The 23,461-nt window shown below is 33.1% G+C and overlaps 2 protein-coding genes and 1 long non-coding RNA gene across 10 annotated transcripts in view; 2 read left to right on the plus strand and 1 right to left on the minus strand.

Annotated features, from left to right (window-relative positions):
* Positions 1-10: 10 nt before the first annotated feature.
* Positions 11-22,864, minus strand: LOC148616855 (uncharacterized). 2 transcript variants are annotated; one of them, XR_015922311.1, is made up of 3 exons: positions 22,794-22,864; positions 669-871; positions 11-358 (listed from the first exon to the last, which is right to left on the minus strand). It is a non-coding gene; the product is annotated as an uncharacterized LOC148616855 (long non-coding RNA). The 2 variants fall into 2 exon arrangements; XR_015922312.1 differs by lacking the exon at positions 22,794-22,864 and adding an exon at positions 3,907-4,422.
* On the plus strand, positions 3,567-7,656 carry LOC148616856 (uncharacterized). Its single transcript, XM_088583984.1, has 4 exons — positions 3,567-3,873; positions 4,372-5,625; positions 6,602-6,670; positions 7,014-7,656. Exons 1-4 carry the CDS (start codon positions 3,642-3,644, stop codon positions 7,592-7,594), a joined length of 2,136 nt encoding a protein of 711 aa, XP_088440110.1. The 5' UTR covers positions 3,567-3,641; the 3' UTR covers positions 7,595-7,656.
* Positions 9,510-23,461, plus strand: part of LOC148616857 (plasmolipin-like) — a 33,603-nt gene continuing 19,651 nt past the window's right edge. Inside the window, exon 1 of one of the 7 annotated variants that reach the window (XM_088583993.1) lies at positions 9,510-9,669. The gene's annotated coding sequence lies outside the window, so the exon portion shown is untranslated. Of the gene's footprint in view, positions 9,670-9,884; positions 10,125-21,100; positions 21,285-22,154; positions 22,250-23,461 lie in introns of those variants that run through there. The other 6 variants (XM_088583987.1, XM_088583990.1, XM_088583988.1 and 3 more) reach the window with 6 other exon arrangements.

Below are 23,461 nucleotides of genomic sequence, written 5' to 3' on the forward strand. Positions count from 1 at the left end.
GAACAACCCAACAAGATTTATTTTATTCAGAACTAAGATCTATTTTTCATGAAGGTATAACCTAATCCAAAAGCAGTACCAACTACAGCTGTACCTATAACATAAGGAATTATCCTTTTAAGCCCTGACCACAATGCAAATGTTACCATTTTTTGCATTTCTTTCCTTCGCATCTTGACAGATTTTCTTGCATGTGCTCTTTGGTGATAAATGTATAAGAGAGGTCTGTTTGGTTTTCCAAAAAATCTGTCCTCCAATCGAAGAAGTGTCATTCTTTCCATAAAAACTACAAGATTGATATCAGCAACAGTGAAATATGCACCTGTTAACCAATAATCTTGTCCAGTTTTGGAAGACACTAACTACAATGATGATGAGGAAACGGATTAGGTAATAGAGGTGCCCAAGAAAATCTTCTAGTCATTAAAACAATTACCATTAGAGTTAATTGTTAAAATGATGAAATCCGGGACAGATCAAGAGATTTTAAAAGGAATTACAGGCTATTATTTGCTCATTTTTGTCAACTATTTGCATGAAATAAACCAAATTACATTTCTTATGCTGAAGCGTAAAAAAATTAAGAACTTTTGTCCAACATCACTTTTCTGAGCTTCTTACTTTGGAGTTTTATTCCCTTAAAATTTTATGTCCCCCCTTTATCTTACCTTGAAGTTCTTTTAATGTGTCCTCCAAATCGGCACACCTCTTCTCAATATCATCAAGACAATCTCTTACTTTGCTTTCTTTAAAGCTTCAAACAATGATGATTTTGTTTTTGAGGCTTTTTCAAGGATTACTGCCCGTAATTCGGGAATTTCATTCGCTTTCCTCTCCAGTTCTTTTACAGGTTCCATTTTTCCAACCTTTTCTGTAGATACATGTAATACAACCAAACATTGTTGTGATATGATATATTTTAATCAGTTCAGATGCATTTTTTTGTTGTTGTTGGTTTTTTTGTTAACCATGTTATGTATAACCTATTCAAAAACTAGAAACATTTTGTTTGGGATTATTTTAATCTTGCGGAGTGCGGATCAATTGACGTTAATGACGTCACAATACCAAAGTAAGTTATACAAAAACAGACATATACAACAAAGAACATAAAGTAACTAAAATCATACATACAAAGTAACAAAAGCAAATGAGCAACTCGGACTCCACTAAAAACTGGGAGCATGGACCAGGTACACCGGTAGGGTAAGCATCCTCTGCTTTTCTAGAAGCACCCGCCGAGTTGCTCACAAAAAGTCAAGTCCATGGTAGACAAACGAGGAAAGGACAATTATGACTTGTTGAAATCAGTTTTCACAGTGCAGATGGATACACCATAACGATCCACGAGTTCATGATGACGACCATAAAACTTCTGTAGTGATGACTTCAATCGGGTAGCATCATAATCCTGTTCCAGAAGCCTATTTGTTAGAGTTCTAGCGCGATACAAAAAGTCTGCGTAGTTTCGGCAAGCTCTGGCATACGAGTTGTGATATGAACACTCCATACGCAGGTGCTGATGGGATGTTGCCACAGATGAAAGGAAAGTTGACAATTATGAATGAAAAGTCATCACGTTTGTCGTAAAGTTTGGTCAATAGTTTTCCTTTACCATCGATTTCTAAGTGTAGGTTAAGATATGAGGCTGACTTCGCAGTGTCTGCAGTATCTTTTATCTCAAGTTCTTTGGGGTAGATGCGATGTATCAAATCCCCGAAATTAGGTTTGTTTAAAGATAATACGTCATCTATATAGCGGAAACTGAGCCAAACGATATTTTTTTCTTTCGGATTAGATCAGCTATAAAGTCAGCCTCATAAGAGTGAAGAAATAGGTCAGCAAGTAAAGGAGCACAATTAATTCCCATTGGAATGCCGACCGTTTGTTGAAAAACATGTCCACTACACTGGACAAATATAATGTCGATTAAAACTTGCATTTTGTAAACATCTACCTCTGTATATTTGAAAGATGATTTGGAATTATTTCTTACAAAGTATGAGAAATCGCCACCAAGAACTATATATTTGTATCTAGGTGTACCATCTTATTTAAAAAAACAACGACGTATAATGTTTTTAAGTCGAGATTTTAACTGAGTATGGGGAATAGAAGTATACATTCTTGAAAAATCATAGGTTTTATGCTATTATATATATTCAGATAATAGTCGTTGAACTGATTGTCTCCAAAAGATCTTTCGAATTTTTCAGGATCCACGTTGAATTAATACCACTACGGGAGTAACAAGTGTTGTGGTAGGACTGCAAACCCTCTTTGACAGTTGTGAGTATAGAATTTAAAAGTTTTGACAGAGGTTTGGTGGTACATTTTGCAGATCCAGCTATGAAACATTGTTTGTATGGATTCTTGTGGGGTTAAGAATCCAGTACATAGACGGTAAATCACAATCATCGTCCTTGGTAGAGACCAAAAGAGGATAGCACAGTTTTATGGTTTTCCACAGTCTCTTCTTTGGAGAGTGTGGTAGCAGCATAGGTCTTATCACTGCTATTATAGTCTACGTCTACCTCTGATAATAAACATTGGACGTAAAACGTTTTGCAGACAAAAAAAAAAAGAAAAGAAAACAGCTATGATCACCTTGTGCGAATAATAGGACGAATAAAAATAATACAAAGTGAAGGTACGAGTCGCCATCTTTACTTCAGTCTACAGTAAACAAATAACCCAATACTGTGTATATACATCCATATACCTTTACTATGATATAGCCGTCCGTGCGAGAGCCGACAGGGTAGTCAAGGGCGTTAAAGACCTACTTATTTAGACTATGATATACCAGAATATACACTACCGGTGTTTAATATCTATTTATTTAACTATTTATTGATATAGCTATAGAAATAATAGCGTTTATATGAAATTGATCTGTGAAGAAAAAAAAACACTGTTAGTCTTGAGATTAGGCCGTCAAATTGTTTTTTTTTCCAAATACCATTTCAAACAATATATGATGTTAGCATATTGGCCCTGTTATAGGTTTGAGTTCTCTCATATTGGTCGAGGCGGTTGTATTGGTCCCGAGGCATCGCCGAGGGCCAATACGGCTGTCGAGGCCAATATGATCGACCGAAACCTGTAACAGGGCCCATATGAAATTACATATCTATTGACAATTTTAATAACCAACTCAACTAGATGATTTGTAGAACAGTTGTTTTCGTGTTTTACCAAAAACATGTAGGTTTATTTGCATTAATCAACCCTATAAATATCCTTTTTGTATAAAATGGAAGATTTTTTTGAGTTTCTGCAGCTTTTAGTCCTGATGATCAAAGTTCATAAATCCAATTCTAACTCAAAATGGCGGTGTCAAACGACCAGAAGTTATGATGCCGTATTGGCCCTGGTTTGATCCATATTGGCCCTCTTTTTTCATATTGGCTCCGTATAGATGTCCGGTTTGAATTCATATCAATTGGTCAGTTTTTTTTTTTTTTACATATTTTGACGTATTTTAGGTAGTTGGTTAATAAAGTACTTAATAAAGAACTCGCTTAACATTATAATTGGTGCACAACGGTATTCCATATTGTGACGTTTTAGCTACTCTGACAACGTGACGGGAAGAACACTCAATAAAATGGAGCGAAAGCAAACGTCCCCGGGCTGATATGGAGAAAAGTCAGTACTGCACATGTGAAACATGTGTAACGCTATCCAAACACGGAACTGGTAGGGATAATATTGAGAATCTGATGAGAGAAATTCAAAACGTGAAGACTGAAAATGACTTTTTGAAAGAATACCTTGTTACAGTCAGAAACAACGCAACTCTGAAAACTGCCAACGCCCTAACGTCTATTTTGGTGTGGTCTGATAGACAACTATGCCAAAGATTCAAAGGTCTGTATTTCATTGGACAGAGTTTGTACTTACCACTTATACAGTGCGTTGATTTCACGCATCATTGGTTTACAGTTGTTGATACAAGACTGTTTATTTTAGTCTTGAACATCTTGGAAATCCATAGGTGCCAACGTCGCCTGACAAGTCATCATTGATGGATTAGAATGCGACAGAGGCACTCGTAGGATTATGATGATGATTCTGGTAGGGTCAGATCCACTTTCTTTTCTTTTCTCGGTTGAATGTAAGCATGGCCCAAAACATCGTAATTTTTTAGACTTTGTTTTGTTTTCACTATTTTTTTTTTTCAAATTGCAACACATTTTCTGGTTCAAAGCATTCTTTTTGCACATAAAATTCAGTTTGTGAATACATGGGTTCTGCGATTTTCGCCTCTTGTAATGCTCTCGAATTGGGCTCAAAATTTTCTGTTGGCTTGTCAGATTTATTCTGGTCAAACAAATATCTGTTGTAATGCTTTTTAATGCTTTCCAGATGTTTTCACAAATCTAGGAACGGAAAGTATTCAACAAGGCAATAGTGTATTTTCATCAATGTCAGCCCCAAAAACGTCAGAGCAAAGTCATATTTCAGCATCCTACAGAAATGAAGCGGCCGTGCTGATTCCTCGTAAGAAAATACCCTCGCCGATTCAGCAACATGCACAATCCAATCGACCACCCTCACCAAGTATTGTAAGTTACAGCAATCAACAAAACATATCAATACCAAGTGCACAATATGAACCAAGACCCTTTTCGTCCTATACTGGTATTAGTGGACAAAGATCGCCAACTGTTACTTATCAGCAGACTGCAGAAGACCATGCATTTAGACCAGTCTCCTCTCCGCCTCAAACGGATCGATGGAATCAAGTAGTTGCCAAATCTGGGGTCTGTTCTCCTTCGCCAATTCAACAAAGCAATGTGAAAATGGGAAATGTTGTCTCCCAAGCTGTGGAATACAACAGAAAGTCGCAGATAGCCAATCAATCGACTCTCACCAACCAACAAACTGTGGCGGATAATGTGTTTCGACCAGTCTCACCACCTCGTTCGGAGCAATGGAGTCAGTCGATTAACAATGTGAAGGTTCATTCACCATCACCAAATCAACAAAGAGAAGTAGTATCTGAAGCTGTGAATTACAACCAACAACCTCAAATAGTAAACTTTTCACCGCAACATGTAAACCACACATATAGTGGACAGCGATCTCCAATTCACCATCATACTGCAAGGCCCGCGGCTTTGAGTTTGAGTGATCCATATCAACACGCCTATCATTCAACTTCGACAAAAACCACAAAGATAGTCTCTCCAACATTTGGACAAAGCACTAGACAAATGTCGCCATCATTACAAGGTTCCCCTGAGTTTGGGGGTTCGTACAGACAACCCTCACCAACCAATTCAAGTTCTCCTGTAAGGTTGTCCTTCCAACAAACATCTGTAAACAGTCCTACTTCGTATCAAAGTGCTCTTGGTGCAAAAAGATCTGAAATGATCTCCGATGATTGGAAAACACTCGTCTATCAGCCACCTGAAATGATAGTATCAAACCGCAGTGGGCATAAGGCTGATGTCAGTGGTTTGTCAGGTAAAAAGTCCATGAGTGAGGGTTACGGAAGCCACATAGAGACTGAACAGTATGATTCTTATTTAAGCGATGGAAGGGCCAGAATTGGAGACCCAGTTTATACATCGACCCCAAACAAAACCAGTTCTAAAGGTTTTAACGTCATACAAGGTGAGGTATTTTATGCGGTAATAAAAAAATATCAGCTCAATGTTCATTTAAAAGGATTGCAGTAATAGCAAATAACGACCTGATCATGATATACCACTAACCAAATTAATTTGTAGTACTGGATTACATTCTTTTGATTACCGCTATAACCTTGGTTCCTTTGATTACTTTTTGTAAATAGCTATCCATTTTCTCCCTTTGCAACGTTTAAAAGGTCATATTTTTTAGGTCAAAATAGAAAAGAATTTAGTAAAATAAGTCAAACTGAGCAAATATCCACAATTATAGTTAATTAGTGTTTTCAGAAGCATTTTGTCTCAACAACAAAAACATTTTGCCAATATCAGAATACTTCAAATTTCTGAAAAGAAATGTAGAAAATAAATAACACCCCTAAAGAAAGAGTAATCAAGGGAACCAAGGTTATAGCGGTATTCAAAAGAATGTAATCCAGGGACAAAGACCAGACATGGAAAAAAGACATACACAACAAAGAACATAAAGTAACTAAAATCATACGAAGTAACAAAAGCAAATGAGCAACTCGGACTACACTAAAAACTGGGAGCATGGACCAGGTGCACCGGTAAGGTAAGCATCCTCTGCTTTTCTAGAAACACCCATCACACATAAAAACACACAATGAGAGATAATAAATGCAATACCATTTAATTTATCAATTTGCATATCCTAGTCGCATTAATAGGATAGACACAGATTAGACCAAAGACGAAATTAAAAAAAAATACTATGATAATTTCCAATGCAACAGTCAAAATTAGACTGAATGTGCCAAAATAACCTTGTGGGAAAATCATCAAAGTAATTGCAAGTAACTAAAATATTAGCAGGTCTATAAAACAAGCTGTAGTGTTTGCTTGCCTTGCCAGGTTGTTATCATGTTAGCCACACAAGAAGTTGGCATATCTAATCTACCCATTTGACATGTTTTTTTTTCTGTTTTTTTTTATTTCAGATGCTAGTAATACATTTGACGAAATGAGGTCATCCGAGAAAATTCTGTCAAATCAAATTCCAATGCCAAGTATGTGCATGTACTCGAAATTTCAATTTTTTTATTTTTATATATTCGTGTATATTGCATACCTTATTCGTTGATACTCATACATTTCTGGACACACAAGACATACGTGTAACTCTGCAAAGAGATTACAAGACACTCAGTATACTGATTGCTAGACAAAACTAATTCCAACGCAATATTGACGAAAAAAACCAAAAAAAAACCAAAACAAAAACAAAAACAAAAACAAAAATAAAAACAAAAACTAAATGAAAATGAAAACAAACCAAAACAAAAACACCGATCCAAAAAGATATCTACTTTCAATTCAATATCATTCATGAATCGTCCATTTTTTTTTCAGGTACATCGATACTGTGCAGGCCTATAGATTCCGTTATTGGTCTCAATCCAATATATTCAGAACAACGTCGTCTCAAAGTATCCCAAATTCGTCCGAACAAAAGAATCATCGGAGAAGTAGCATTCCAGCTCGACAGAAGGATCTTAGAGTATGTATTTGCGTGGAAATATACCCTTGAAAATTCTCAGGACAAGAGACGGAGGTTCTATGGTTTCACGGTCAATAACATTGGAGCAATGATCAGAAAAGAAGCCGTCTACAGAGACGGAAAATTTAATGCGAAGAAAGAACTCGAAATGAGATATCGTTTTGACTATATTGTAAAAAGCTTGTCAAAATTTGGATATAGACTCGAGAAGCATTCAGTATTGTCTCAAGATCTTGTCAACCGTTATGGACTTCTCAGTGGCCCACCAGATCGTAAGACGTCTAGAGAAATGGGTCTTAGCGATCCAGTGGTACTAAGGGTTATATTGAGTCATGTAGTGAAGGATAATAGTCTTCTACATGATATTTTGATCCTGCTCGATTGTTTATGTCTCCTTGCCCACGAAGATAAGAGACCAATTTTTCTTTATTAACCAATTATTGAAATGTTTATGCTGTAAAATCCAAGATGATTAATAAAACAAACTTTTCAAAATTGTAAATATCACATATTAACAAAAGCAATACAATGTCATTTGTAAATTGGTAATCCAGTATATCGAATCTACTAAACATAAGTGCATATACTGTACAATTATGCTATTACTATGATTGTCAAATTATTATGAAACCTTCTCTGTCAAGATTTTGGTGAAAACGGTATTTACTATCTTTATAAAGGTTATACGATTGTGCATTCGTGGCGTTTCACAATATCTGTTCCTTTTCCTAGCGTACAATATAACTCAAGAGGAAATAGCTATTCAGAAAAAAAGTGAACCATATATGCATGTTTATAAACTCAGGTAGATTTGGGGCTAATATCAAAGTTTTCTTTCAACAACAAAACTGACTTATTAAAGCTTGTGGTATGTAGAGGTTAACAAAGCAAGGCTATAGTTGAAATATAATTTCTAAAAATGGACAATAAAAAAACACAAAAGGGGGACAGAAAATAGCTCATCTTTCCAATAACCGAAATATTAAAAGTATATAACTAGAAATATTTTTCATATTTGTATTATACAGAGAGAATAGATAAACTAAGACTGAAGCTGACCAAATTAGTCTGTCTTTGTTTCAGTATGATGACAGTTTTGTGCCTTTCGTCACAAATGGCGCAATGTTCCCTAATGCCAGCACTCCACAGTATTGTAGAACTGCCTAATTTTGGTCTTGTAATCTGATGCTTTGTAACATTTATCATTTTAAAAAAATTGTCAAGCAAGCCAAGGCCTGCAGAATGCAGTAAAACATTTCTCGAAAAAAATTACCCACAGCAAATAGAAACCATGCAAAAATATGTGAAAACTAGCGAAAAAGTTGATAAAATCAGGTTTAAAAATATCAAATTTCCCGCAAAATATCTGAAATTTTTATTTTATGCCCTGAAACTGTCCAAAAATTTTCCTGGGAAAACTCCTTCCTCATATGGGCATCGCCAGTTAGATTTTTAGCTATGTCACTTTGTAATCCACTTATCAAATTTAGCATGGTAAAAAAATTGACATACTTTTACAATGAAGTCAAATTGTCATTGGAAAAAAGCCCCTTCAACACTGAAAATATATGAAACATTGCAAAATACTGTTAAAAGTCCCCTTTTTCAGAAAATGTTTTAACAACAATAGATTCTTCATTTTTAATCACTATAGCAACCACCGGTTTCCATTAATGTCACCCTAGCCAAAAGTGCGAAACTAAACTAAACTGTGGAGTGCTCAGAGTTTGACATTGACTTTTCGTGATAGGTAGCCCACAGGACGATGTGATAATCAGGTAGCCCTCAAAATTATTTTGTGGTCCTGTTCTTAGGACTAATGAAATTTTAAGAACTAATTGAGGTAGCCCAAAGGACTACCTATTGATATTTCAAGGCAGTCCTCCTAGAAATTAGGTATACACAGGGCTACCGGACTACTGTTAGTGGTTAGTGTCGAACCCTGGTGCTGGCTTAAGACAAACACCAATACACCAATACACCAATACAAATTTGTATTTATTATTTTGTTTTGTTTTTTTTTTTTTTTTTTGTTCTTTATTGTGTTTGTCTGTTTTCCATGTCTGGTCTTTGTCCCTGGATTACATTCTTTGATTTCCGCTAGAATCTTGGTTCCATTGATTACTCTCTCTAAAAACTCCATAAATTAAATGTGGGTTAATTTAGATAGTCTACAAAGAAATAAGAGAATTTTCTTTTTGAGTCCGCCAAAATACATAGCGGCACCGGAAGAACTTGTCATGTGTCATCCTATCCGGTTTTGTGAAAAGCATCCCATGGTGTACTTGTGAAGAATAGTTACTACATTTACTAAAATGAATAATGAGTATAACAAATGTTAAAGTTTCAATTATTTTTTGAAGTCGCATAAAAAAGTGATGGTGCGTTGCTTTCAAAATATTCATTTAGATGTCGGATGTTTTCTTCTATTGACTTCCGGCAACAATCAGAATCAGTTATCTCCCTTGAAATTGGATTGTTGGGCTAGTTGACATTTCAAAATATTCGGTGGGTATTCCAGTTTGCATTCTGTTAACGTGTTATCGTATTGATTTTATGCAATATTGTTTTCGTTTGTCCTTGGCGAATTATGTCTCTTATGCACAAGTTACATCCAATCGATAGAAAGAGTTGCTATGAATGCATAATGTAATGATCCGCCGATCATCTTGTGATAAAATGGGCGTTGTTGAGCTACTTTTCTCTAAGATGTCAGTCAGTTTTGTTGAAAAGCTTGTTCATGCATACATAAGTTTTTCACTTATAGATTGGTTTTCACTAGTTTATGTCATGTTTCCATCTACCCAATCACATTCCACCTTGTTTATTTTTAACTGTGACAGCAAGTGGGGTGACCATATCACATGTAAGTGTCCCCTCTGTCTTTAAATACATATGTATAGTAGCCAAATTTCTAAAGGAAAAATAAATGATAATAAAAAGTTTGATTTAATTTTGTCAAGGTAGGTAAAACTAGTAAAATATAGGCTATGATGATTTTTTAAATGTCATTTCACTAAATATAATGCATATACATGTATTTACATATTTTCATCTTACTACTCTTAAGATTTCTCAGTGACTAAGTCTTCATCTAGCTAAATTATCTTTTATCATTTTCTATCACATCACAGGATCCTAAACTGTAGTATTTAAAGGGAGTAAGTTTCTTATACATGTAGCATAATCAATTAAAACAGGGTGATACATGTAGATTACATGCAAGTCTTTTCTTTGGTGCATGTTCATATTCTTAATTCATACTACTTCATGCACATGCAATTAGATCTTTGTCATTGTAAATTTTGTCATGTTCAGGTCCAAAAGGGTGAACCAGATTTCAGATTTCAGATTTCAACAAAAACGGAGTAACATTAATTATTGAAAAGTTCTTATTTATCAAAAAATGAAAGAGTGAAATTAATACATTTGTACAGTAGTTTATAATTATAAAGCCCCCAAGTTAAAGAGTAATCAAGGGAACCAAGGTTATAGCGGTAATCAAAAGAATGTATTCCAGGGACAAAGACCAGACATGGAAAACAGACATACACAACAAAGAACATAACGTAACTAAAATCATACATACAAAGTAACAAAAGCAAACGAGCAACTTGGACTCCACTAAAAACTGGGAGCATGGACCAGGTGCACCGGTAGGGTAAGCGTTCTCTGCTTTTCTAGAAACACCCGCCGAGTTGCTCATAAAAAGTCAAGTCCGAGGTAGACAAACGAGGAAAGGAAAACTGTGACCCATTGAATAAGTCAGTTTTCATGATGCTGATGGATACACCATAACGATCCACGAGTTCATGATGACGACCATAAAACTTCTGTAGTGATGACTTCAATCTTGTAGCAACATAACCCTGTTGCAGAAGCCTATTTATTAGAGTTCTAGCACAATACAAAAAGTCTGCGTAGTTTCGGCAAGCTCTGGCATAACGTATGAGTTGTGATATGAACACTCCATATGCAGGAGCCGAAGGGATGTTGCCACAGATGAAAGGAAAGTTGACAATTCTGAATGAAAAGTCATCACGTTTGTCGTAAAGTTTGGTCAATATTTAAAGTTTTGCATATTTCTATCCTAGCTTTGCACATTCAAGTGCCTTCTGTTTTGAGAATTTGCTCCTCCATCTTAATTTTCTATCTGGAACACTCTAATGCTTGAATTCCTTTTTATAAAAACTCAATTTATGACAGGGATATTTGTAATTTTAACCTTGTACATGTAAGATTTCCTAATTATCTCCAACATGGATTAGATTTCAAGATAAACCACAATGTTTGTGACATCATGATAAAACTTTTTATGATGCCTTGTTAATTCATGTACATATAGTACTGTACAGAGAAATACAATGTAACAACAAGCAAAGCTTTGAAAATAGAAATACATGTACTTAAATTTATTGTTGTACATGTACATGTATCAGAAATATAGTTTTAAAAAGGATAAAGTGATCATTCACCTTCTGAAAATGAAAGACAAAAAATCTTTGACATTCACAGGTTTTTAATGTTATAAACTCAGCAGAGCCTGTTTGGACTTGAAATCTTAACTTTTGGTATTTGATGTTACATTGTCTGGCACTCTTGGAGTTTATCATCTCACACAGGCCACTTCGACTTACATGTATTATTAAAGGGAGAACATAGTGGGTAGCCTAACACAGTGGACTGGAGTGACACAACAAATACAGAGCTGTTTGGGAAGACACGATGAACACAATGGTTATCTGAACACAATGGACTGCAGACTTTGATATGCCTGTGTTCCTTTGTATCTACATTAAGATTGACTTCATAGTGCCACATTCGTTCTGTCTTCCCAAACAGTTCTGTGTTCATTGTGTTGCTCCAATTTGTTATGTTAGTTGTTAATAGGAGTTAATTGAAACCTGCATGATGGTTAATACTTATGGAAAACATTTCTTTATGGACAGGGAAAATTTGTGTTACTTATATCATATGCTGTAGGGATTAATTTTAGTTGTTACTTTTGGACCATATTGCAATGCTACTTAAATAGCTTAGAGGTACATGTACAATGTACATACATACAAAACAAAATGTACATGTAGTCTGCACTGTAGATATGAAATGCATTTCCATTCTCGATAGCAGCATGTATCATACATGTAATTTTTCATGCATTTGTATGTATTGATCCTATTAATTTGGAGGAAGCCACATGTACATGTAGGAAAAGAAATGAATTTTTATGTGTAATGTTCAAGTACAAGTATTAAAATTTAATTATTTTCACTCTATTAATCAGGTGAATAAAATAGAATTGGTTTAACATACACATTTTGTGTATGTGTACAATGTAAGTTCAAAACAAAGAATATTTTTTGTCAGATGTAATTCAGGACCAAATATGCAGATATAAAAAAGCTCTTTATTAATTTGCTTTCTTGAGATGACAACTTAATCACATATGTGACCTTTATCTGATGATGAAGAATGCAACTTTAATTCTTTATAACTACCTACAGGGGATTTTGTTTATGGTTGAATGATCAAAGATAATACACATTGATGTTTGTATGGTACATTTTTGTAGTGAGGGTTGCTTTCAGAGAACTATATTGGCGGACATCATATTGGGCAAAAATGACATTATATTTTTCACATGTACAACATGTGTGGTATTTTGTTTACAGCTAAGGTTTCTTTCATAGTTGAATGATCAAATGTGATACATATTGATGTTTGTAAGGTTGTGTATGTTGGTTCAGTGAACAATACTGTTCAACATCATATTGGGCAAAAATGTATTTTTACATGTACAGGTACATATATGTTGTATTCAGCTCAAATGTGATATTCATTTTGTATGTGTATGATACTGATTAGAATGGCAAGCAAAGCATATGTAATTATTGAGAACCATTCAAGTCCATCCTTCACAAATTTGGTTTCTATATGATAACTCAAGAACTATTGGTTTGAATCTTTTTGAACTTTAATTATACATGTCATGTTTGATTATTGTGTTTCACATCTACAAAAGATTTACAGCTATAGAGTTTTGGCCTCTTCCCCCTAGAAAATTTAGGTTTAGAGAAGGGGGTATCTACGACCAACAGTTAAAAGTCAGGTTTTTCTTGTTTTATTAAAATGGTTTTACATGTATTTTATTTCCACATGTTTATATCATTAAAAATTATTTTGATATACAAAAATGAATACATGTTAATATTTTTTTTAATTCATCATCAAATTTGAATTACAAAAAAATGTACCAGTACAAAATATGAAGTGTCCAGTCATTGTACATAAACCTTTAGGCTTTACTTTCAATGAATTATTAGTCAGAGCATATGTTTAAGTAAATACATGTACATTTACCTGCTAGAAGATGTATGAACTTGTCTAGCATGTTTGCATGTATATTTCCTGTAATGTTTAATTACAAAAAGAATTTCTAACACTGTGTACAACAGCACATTCTTTTCTGTATACCTGTACATGTAATTAACTTCAAAGTTAAAAATATAGTATAAGTACATGTACATGTAACTGTTAGTTAGAAAGAATGGATAACTGAAATACATGTATAATCACAAATGCTAGATAAACAGTAAATTGAATAAATCCATTTGATTTGATAATTCTGTGCACCAGCTGTGAAATCCTCTGGCATTAATTCTTGACAGGATATTATAATGTATACATACAGTTGTACATGTACAGTGTGTTAATTGCAAAATGCTACTGTTTAAATGCAGTCAAATTTTTAGCCTTGCTAGACAATTGTACTTGTCCAAACTCATTGAACTTGAAATTATTTGGTCTTTAGTACGCTCCCGAAGGGAGCGTTTATGGTTGTATTATCAACTTGGTTCTGTATACTTATGGCAAGAAAAAGCATCAATATCTGGTTTGTACCTGCATTTTCAGGAGCTGAAAACAGCATAATGGCAGCTTCATTTGCGTATACTTGTGTATGTGTGATTGAGCGCCAAACCAGTCTCGGAAAATATTTGCTAGTTTCGATAATTAAATACAAATCGAATCATAGTTTTTCCAAGATAGGGTTGGCCTTATAGTCTGCAGTATGGCTCCCGGATGTTTACAAAAATTACGTCATCAATATTACCCATAATTCTCAAGTCATAAAAATTGCGAAACGAAAACGAACCAAAACGAAACGAAAATAATTGATAAAAGAAATAATTGAAATAAAACAATTTGATAAAATGAATCAAATTATTATGAAAACATAATTAAACTGTACTAAATGAAACAGAATGCAGTGAAACTAAATACAATAAAAGAAATATTTTAAGATATTTTGCAAATTTTAAGAACCATAATGTTAACCAGTGCCAGACAATTCGACCCAAAGACATTTCGGACCACGAAAACCAATAGTTCTTTATGAATGCTGGACATTTCGGCCAATAGACATATCAGACCATGACAATAAGTATAATGCTTTAGGGCAAATATATATCATTACAAAATTTACCATACTTGAAGGTACATGTATAACATATCAAATAAGAGCTGACAAAAAATTTGTTTTTATTAATGTTTCTTCGGGAGCATTGAAATTTTAGGCTTCACCTTCGTCATATTATTTGGTGATCATATTAACTACAGTGTACAACAATAATGTACATATATGTAAAATTGAATACTTTACATGAACAAAAAATGTATAACTGTACATGTACACCCTGCAGATCATCATTGTAAAATGAACATTGATACCAAAGTAATTACATTAGTCATGATGGTGATGATGAAACAATTAGTAAGGGTACAATTTTTGTGTATGTACTTTGGTGGCTCATACTGAAAAGATATTGACCAAAGGCTTGTAGACCAGTAAAGGCTTTCATATATTCATTTATGCATGTCAATTTAATGCAACTGTTTAGTTTATAATTATCCTTGTATCATAGTATTTCCATATTTGGTTTGGTGAAGTCATCCTAAAACAGCATTGAATTGAATACTTGTCTAAACCAAATATAATTCAGAGCTTTGTCATTTCAGTTAATATTCATTGTAAACCTTAGGTAACCAAACACTTGCCAGAATTTAGTTGACTGTGGATGGTTACATTATAATTGATACTACATACAAATGTATGATATTGCCCAGGCTATGAACTGTTCCTTAAGACTGATTTCACTGTGCAAATGTATGATATTGCCCAGGCTATGAACTGTTCCTTTAGACCAGTTTCACTGTGCAAATGTATGATATTGCCCAGGCTGTGAACTGTTCCTTTAGACCAATTTCACTGTGCAAATGTATGATATTGCCCAGGCTGTGAACTTTTCCTTAAGACTGATTTCACTGTGCAAATGTATGATACAAAACAGTATTATCCTGGCTTTGACCTGTTCCTTAAAAGGACATATTTAACTGTACAAATCTTTGATATTGCCATGTTGTGGTCAGGTACATGTAATTCTCATGCCATGCTTTAGAATTCATGGAATGATTAGTACAAAATGGTTCTAATTTATATTGTTGAGATTAATCTTAGAAACTGATATTTTTACTTTGGTTAAGTCCCCTTTCTGATGTTTTTAAGCAGTGATGTTTTGCTTACATCATAGGTTGAAGCTAGAGGATAATTACTCATTGACTTAAACTGTTGTACCTTATATTTGAAACTTTTAAGATATCCAGTTGAGTTACCAATGTGCAGGAACAATCACATGTCTGTTAAATTGAGGGATGTTGCATGGACATGACAGTAATGTTTAAATTGTATGATTTAAAATAATATTTTTATACCCTGCCACAAGAAGTATAATGTGATACTCTCTGGAAAGTTATGTATTTATTTGTCCAGCCCAACAGTTTTCAGATGATAACTTAGAATGATATCGAATGAAGATATTGAAGGATCTTTTTCAAACCTTTTATACAGTAGTTACATGCACTGAGCACAGGTTAAGTTCAAATTTCAGATTGATCCGATTATTTACAAAAAAGTTATGGCAATTTTTAAGTTGTTTTTACCCTAAATTTTTTTAGCAACATGGCAGGGTATCATTTTATGTCCCTTTAGATGCCCTATCTTTTTATACAAGTTAAAATTTCTTCAGACTTCTTATGCTACATGAACATATTTTAGATGACGTTCTTATCATAGAATTTTGTCCAATTAACATGATGTTTGATGTCAGAGATTGTCACAGGGCAATTTGTAACTATTGTTGTGGAGTAGTTACAAGTGTTTGAGGCTTGTTTTCATGTACAATTACATGGAGGGATTTTCCAAGCCTTTTTAAGTGTAAGGAAGTTGGGTTGTCATATAATTATACAGGTCAGTTTGGTACAAGTAATTACAGAGGCTGATCTCACTTCCAAAATTTTGTCACCAGAATAATCGCCAGCTACAGATATTAATTATGTACCAGTGTCCTTGCTTGATAAAATAAAGAGCTTCAGTGTCCTTATCTTTACATGCATCTTCAGGATTGTGATACAGTACCAGTATACATTTATGATTTGTCAAATTATTCTATACAGTCAAAGATACACAGGCTAGTTATACATGTAGTTACAATGTATTGCGTAAAATGCATTTACTATTTTTTAGAAGCAATTCAAGTTGTATCAATTTTCACTTAAAAAATGTGAGGGTATCTGTAATCACCAGGATGTCTGGTATTTTCATGTATGGAAAATATGAAAAATATGAAATATTGTCATGAAGTATTATTCATAATACAAGGAGTTCAGAACTTAATATTATTTTTAGAATGTGATTACACATATATTGGTCCTGTAACAGTTTCTATGTAAAGGTATTGACAGTAAATAATGTAAAAAGTTTATAAATTAAGTTAATAAAGATTTAAATAAGAAATTAGACAATTCACACTGTAGAGGTGCTTCTTAGTTAAGGACAATTGACAGGTATTTGCAGATGCTTTGGGACATTTCTTAATAGGTTTTGGGAGAATTTTGTAAAAGATTTAAGTGTTTTTATTATGATTGGATTTTAAGGAATTTCAAGTATTGCTATTCAGTTATAGTTTAGATTCTGTAGTTTACTTTTTAGTATATTATTGTATTATCTTAAACATGACCAATTTTGGAACGGTTATTTTGTCATATGGCTTATATTTGAATATGGTGACTTATCAATATTGTTGTAACTGTTATCTTTAAAATTTGACTTATGCATTTGACTTTAATAATAGTAATTTGGAAAACCTCTTGCTTGCCTTATGTCATTAATTAGTGAGGTAGAACTCCCCAAATTTAAGACTTGGTACATTGATGTTACTACCCTTACATATGAGTACCAAATACCGTGTTATATATTCATTTATGAAGTACCCTAAGATATTAGTTTGTTTTACCTGCTGCAACTCTAAGAAATTTTAGTAGGTACTGGCAATGTACTTCAATTTGACTAGGACAGGTAACTTGCACATGTGATTCTTTTAGTTGATTTTTGAAATTTTCTGGATAAGTTTAGGGTGATTTACATTGAATTTTTAAGTTGCTAAAATTGTTAGTGACTTCTTGTACTCGTAATTTCAGTACTTAATATTCGCATACCATTTGCATAATTATATATTTATATTCCACATTATGCTGCAGATCTGTGCAGTGTTTACTGTCATAGCGTCATTCTAGTTTCATACAAGATAAAATTGTATCTTTTAAATATAATTGGCGTAAGTTCTACATGTTTCTTGCTTGTATGGAGAACAGGGAGTTTACATGAAATGATCAGTTAGTATTGAACATTACCCAGTTTTCGATTCAGGCACAGAGGCTCATTACAAGACTATATAGGACATATACATAAGCAGGGCCCCGATGTCTATGAACATTCATTGCCAGTTGTTTAATCTGGTTCCTAATCTGGTTCTCTGGTCAATATAAAATGTGACCCAAAGATCGCTAAAATGTACTACCTGTTTAAAAAAAAATATGATACACCCTTCTGTGTTTTTTGCTTGTACAAGAACCAGAAGTTTACATTCAAAAATGAAATGATCAGTTAGATAGCAATTAATTTATGTAATATTACCCAGTTTCCGGTTCAAACACAGGGGCTCGTTACAATTTACTATATAGGTCATATACATTATCAGGACCCTGATAACTATATAAAGCTGTTGCCAGTTGTTTTATCTGGTTCCGATTGTTTTGACTGAAAACATTTGGGTCATCACGATTATAAAAGAGTACGCAGTCATATCTAGGGAACCAAGATTCTAGCAGAAGTCACCTGATTTTAGAGAATATTGCATTAGTGCCATTATGGATGTTGAAAGTAAGCCAAAATCAGTGGCAGAGAATTTTTTTTATGATTAGCGACTTTGAAGACTCCAGTCTTTGATTATCATTAGAAATTCATTTAATCATCATATAATTGTACCAGTCAATATTCAATATTTGGAATCAAATTTTGTGATTAATCCATACAACAGAAACCACAAACATTTCCCTAGAACAAAAAAATTCTTTCAGTAAAAATACTTTTAAAATAAAGAATAATGCTATGCATGTACTTTTAGATATAGAAATATATCATGGGATTTAGAAAATTGTTCAATTTTATTGAAAATCAATAAATAAGATAAATTTTACATCCAAATAAAGATAAAACCTGCATATTTATAATAGTTTAAGTGAACTGTTTAGCTTAAACAGTATTTGATATTATACTTGAAAAGAAATTTATTGATTGAATTGAAAGTAACCTTTGGTCCCTGGCCTTATTGGTTACATTTACATTTCAGATGTTATTAATAAGGAATTGGTTTGAAATTTGTTTTATGGAAAGTAAATTAGAATGATATGTACATGTATAACACTTGTTAAGCTACATTTATGTCACAAAACTTGGAAGTTACTTGGGAGAACACATTCATGTATATTGAATTATGTGCCAGTAATTGAATGATTTTTTTATACCCTGTATGATGAGTAGAATGTATAGTGACCCTCATTTCCATTTTCTAAACTTTTTGAAGTTACTTGACCAACATTTCTGAAACTTTAAGGAGGTAGACTTAGGGTAAGGGGCATAACTCATAAAATCAGTGATAAATGTATGTTAGTATTGTATTCAATTTCACTAAAGCCTTTCAAGCTTTCCTTTGAAGCAGAATAAAATGAATCCAAGTTACATAAGATTAATGTAAGATGCTGAATACAAAAAGTTCCAATGATTTTTAAGAGTTGTGTCCCTTATCCTAGGTCCACCGTCTGAAACAAAGTGTTGTGACTATAAATTACAGAAAAAGTAGAAACAGAGAATGTGTCAAAAATACAGTCAAAGGTCATCTACAGGTCATTTCAATTAATGATAAGGAATTCCAATATACTACCATTGGCTTGTGAATGTTATTCCTTTGGCAGTTTATTGACCTTTTTCTACTCTAAAACTTTGCCTGTTAGGGTATCTGTGATCACATGATCAACTTCGATTAGTTTCTAGATAAAAACTTATTAAATATCCTCCTACATGTATTGTAGCATTTTTATATGTTTTGATTTTTTACAATTTCATTTGATACAGATGTATTATTGATCACATAGCCTTTGTAATATATGTTCATCTTTCTTTACTTAGGTTATTGTGACTTATAATCAATAACTTATTGACATTGACCTAAAAAGTGGCCAAAGTGAAGGATCTATGATCTAATAATATATACATGTTTGTAAACAAATTAGAAAAAAAGACCTCATCCTTTGAAGGCATAGTTGTCAACTTTATCTTGTAGTAAGATATTTGGCATGGGTATAAGTATGTAAAAAAATAGATGGGGCAAAGCAGGTTGTACATTTGCGGTCTGTTGGTCATTCAGGATTTAAGAGGCTGTCCATGTAAAAATCAGGCAGATCCTATGATATTGGTGGAACAGGGTAAATTTTATCCTACTGAATATTGTGTTCCAATATATAAATGAGTGTATCATATGTATGTATGACAGTGAAAGTAATTATAAAAGTTCCCTATCAAAGCAACCATTCATTCATATCATTTTTCCTCATTTCATGAGATATTAGAATTATAACAATTGATAAGTCAAAAACCAATTTCCAGGTTTGAGAAAGGATGTGAATAGGTGAACATTTTTTGAAAACAAAATTTGGCACGTGCCACCTACTGCCTGGTTTTTGCATGGACTCCCTATTAAAAAATGTATATTCTAGTAAGTCTCCAATAGGTTTGTTGGTTCTATGATTAAGTACATTGTATTATGAAATTTGGTACACATGCTTATTGTGCAATGTATATTGTAATATGGACTAATATTTGCCATTTTATAGTTCTGCTGAGAATGAAAAATAACTTAACGCATGAGATTATCATTTTTTACACTACAGGTCGAAAAATTATCAAATTTGCTGGAAACTGGAGAACTGCTTTATCATAATTAGTTAAGCAAAAGCCCAATACCACACCCTAATTGGTATACAATAAAAATGTTTACTTTTTGAAACATATGTATGATAAACAGAATATAATGTGGGTTTTTATATTGTATACCATAACACCTTGACCCATAAATGTATGAACCCTCTTGAGAGCTCTCCTCCTACTATCAGATACAATTTTTATATGTAGCCAACTAGTATATACATGTAAATTTGTTTTGCCAGGTTTTGAAATGAGCAGGCGGCCCACTCACCAATGGCCCCTGAATTTGGTGTTGGTTTCTACTGTGATCGTATAGAATTATACATATTGGCTACCAAAGTTAAAGCTGTAGGCTACCAGGCAAACATTTTAGGTTAAAATTTGTATTGCATATTTAAAAGTGGGAGGAAGCCAATGTGCTCTAGGGTTCATATGGGTGTCTTCGGGGTGTTATGGTATGTGATATAAAAAAATAACATATGGGTGATAATCTATATATTCCCACTTTAACAATAAATCGTAATTTTATATTTGTTATAAGTGTTTTGTTTTAAAACAGGTATCATATGCAAGCTACCTTGTGACTTGCATAACAATTTAAATTTTGCAGAGTTCTCTAACTGATGTGAAAATGATAAAAAAGGGGGAAAAAATAGTGAAATAAAGATACTTCCTTAGGATTCACAGAGTATTACAGACTATTGTTGTTATTTGTTATGAGAGATAAGAAGTACAATAACTCAGTCAGGTAAAATGAAACGATTTAAATAAGATTTTATTGCTGTGAATGAAGTTGATGAATGGCAAGAATCTTAAGTATTGCTTGACTTAGGAATCATGCTGATGTTTTATTATGTTAATTGGCAGGATTTTAGCATGCAGTGTTCGAAATCAGAAGTTGTGTTAAGGGATTTTTAACCAATCATAGTGAAAATTAACTACCAGTAGTCTATGAGTAGCTTCATATTTATACCCCCACAAACAAAATTTTGGGGGTGGGTATTTAGAAATGATCCTGTCTGTCAGTCTGTTCCACATTCCTTGTAAGGGCAATGCCTCCTGAACCACTCAAGGGATTTGGATGAAACTTTATAGGAAGGTTGGGCATCATGTGTAGATGACTAGATGTGCATTGGGGCAGGGGACTGCAAAGGGAGAAAGTTGAACTTACAGGTTATACTTTTGACTGCATTTGAAGGGGGTTATAGCACACAGCATTTCTACTTTATTATGTTTAAGTGTGTCAGAAAGTTGACTTCAAATTTAAAAGTTAAATTTGGAGGTTTAAGGTTTGAAAATGTAAATAGAAACTTAAATTCCGTTGATGATACATGTACATGTAAATGTATGTTCCTGTCAAAAGGATGTATTAAGAAATTAACTGTATATATTCCTACTGAATGTATCAACCCTATGAAGAAAATGTACAGTTATGCTTGTTATATTGAATAAAATTATGTGGCCTACAATTAACTTTCAATTGTATTACATTTAGCAGCCAGGATTTTCCAGGAAGTCTGTTTTAAATACTTTAAGCAAATTTATATTGTAATTCTATTTAGGAGTGATTGTGTGAGGAGAAAATATTATTTCCTGTTTCTATTAAGTATTTTTAGCTTCATGTAGAAAATGAAGACGTTTCTAACAGGATGTATGTTCTTGTTGTAAAGAAATACATGCATGTACATACATTGTACCATACATTTGATGAAGGTAAATTGTGGATGGAAACCTCTGTAGTTTTGATATGTTGATTCTCACTTAAATAGTGATAAAAGTACATGTAGTATGGAACTTTTGTCTTGACAAAACAAAATGGGAATTCAATTATACTTCACAAAAAATGTTAAGGGTCACTTAATTTTTTTTCTAATATTCAAAATTTGGATTTTCACCATTACGACAGTGATTTTAAACGTTATTAAACTGTCATTTGTTTTTAAGAAGTTTGTTTTTATTGTTATAGTGATTAATTTATAGAATTTTTTACATATATGCTGATAATAATAAAATTAAATTTATTGAATTTTCTATAGTGGCCCTTAACTTTTTTTTGTGGAGTATATTTTAAACTTGGTCACTTACACAGTTCTGGTGATAATGATGTAGAGTTTTACTCACAAAGAGCCCTATAGACTTAAATATATATATATATAAGGAAGTAGTGGCTGTACATTATAATATTTCCATAACTTACTGAAGTGACTACTAACTTTTTCAGTTACACTGTGAATTCTGGTATGTAACTATTCCTTACCTTTTTCTCGGTTGTTAAGTCTTGTGCCATAAATGTTAACATTTTAAAAACCATTCAGGTTTATGTACATGTATATCTGTAAAGAATTTGGTTTCTAATTTTAAATTGAAACTTAGGTTATTTTAGGAATATTTAGAATAGTGGGATTGCATTTGCACAAATTATGTTTCCACTACCTAGAAATTTAAATTAGAAAAAGCCAGGGTCTCTTCTTCTGTTCACTTTTGTTGCTGTTTATGAATATTCAATTCATCCTATGATATCAGTAAAAAATTACGTAATGTACAAGTCCTTTTAAAAACCATGCAGGGTAAAACAGTCTACTAGTAACAAAGTTTTAAGTACAAGTGAATGACATGCTTTTATTCAGAGTTTAACTTGATTGTATTGTGTTAGTTTATAAAAAACTGTCAACTTATTTTTCAGTATTTGTTCATACTTTGTGTGTACAAAATAAAAAAAAAAATTCAACACTGTATTGTTGTACCGTTTTAAACCAGTCACTAATACTGCTGAAGTTGTAAAAATACTTTCAATATCTCCACTTGGTTGGGGTTATATACATTTACTGATGTAGGGATATCCATGTCTGTCAATTCATCCTTCTGCTACCCTACCATTGAACCAAATGTTTTCAAACTTAAAAACAAGGTGGACTTTAAAACAAT

Source organism: Perna viridis, chromosome 5, assembly GCF_037379345.1.
Source record: "Perna viridis isolate PV_CMFRI_1.1 ecotype Kerala chromosome 5, ASM3737934v1, whole genome shotgun sequence".
NCBI lineage: Eukaryota > Metazoa > Mollusca > Bivalvia > Mytilida > Mytilidae > Perna > Perna viridis.

Excerpts from the sequence above, each read along its gene's own strand:
- LOC148616856 (XM_088583984.1), top strand. The coding sequence starts at position 3,642 with ATGGAGAAAAGTCAGTACTGCACATGTGAAACATGTGTAACGCTATCC. Across the intron at positions 5,626-6,601 it reads AGGTTTTAACGTCATACAAG|ATGCTAGTAATACATTTGAC; the intron begins GTGAGGTATTTT and ends TTTTTATTTCAG. Across the intron at positions 6,671-7,013 it reads AAATCAAATTCCAATGCCAA|GTACATCGATACTGTGCAGG; the intron begins GTATGTGCATGT and ends TTTTTTTTTCAG.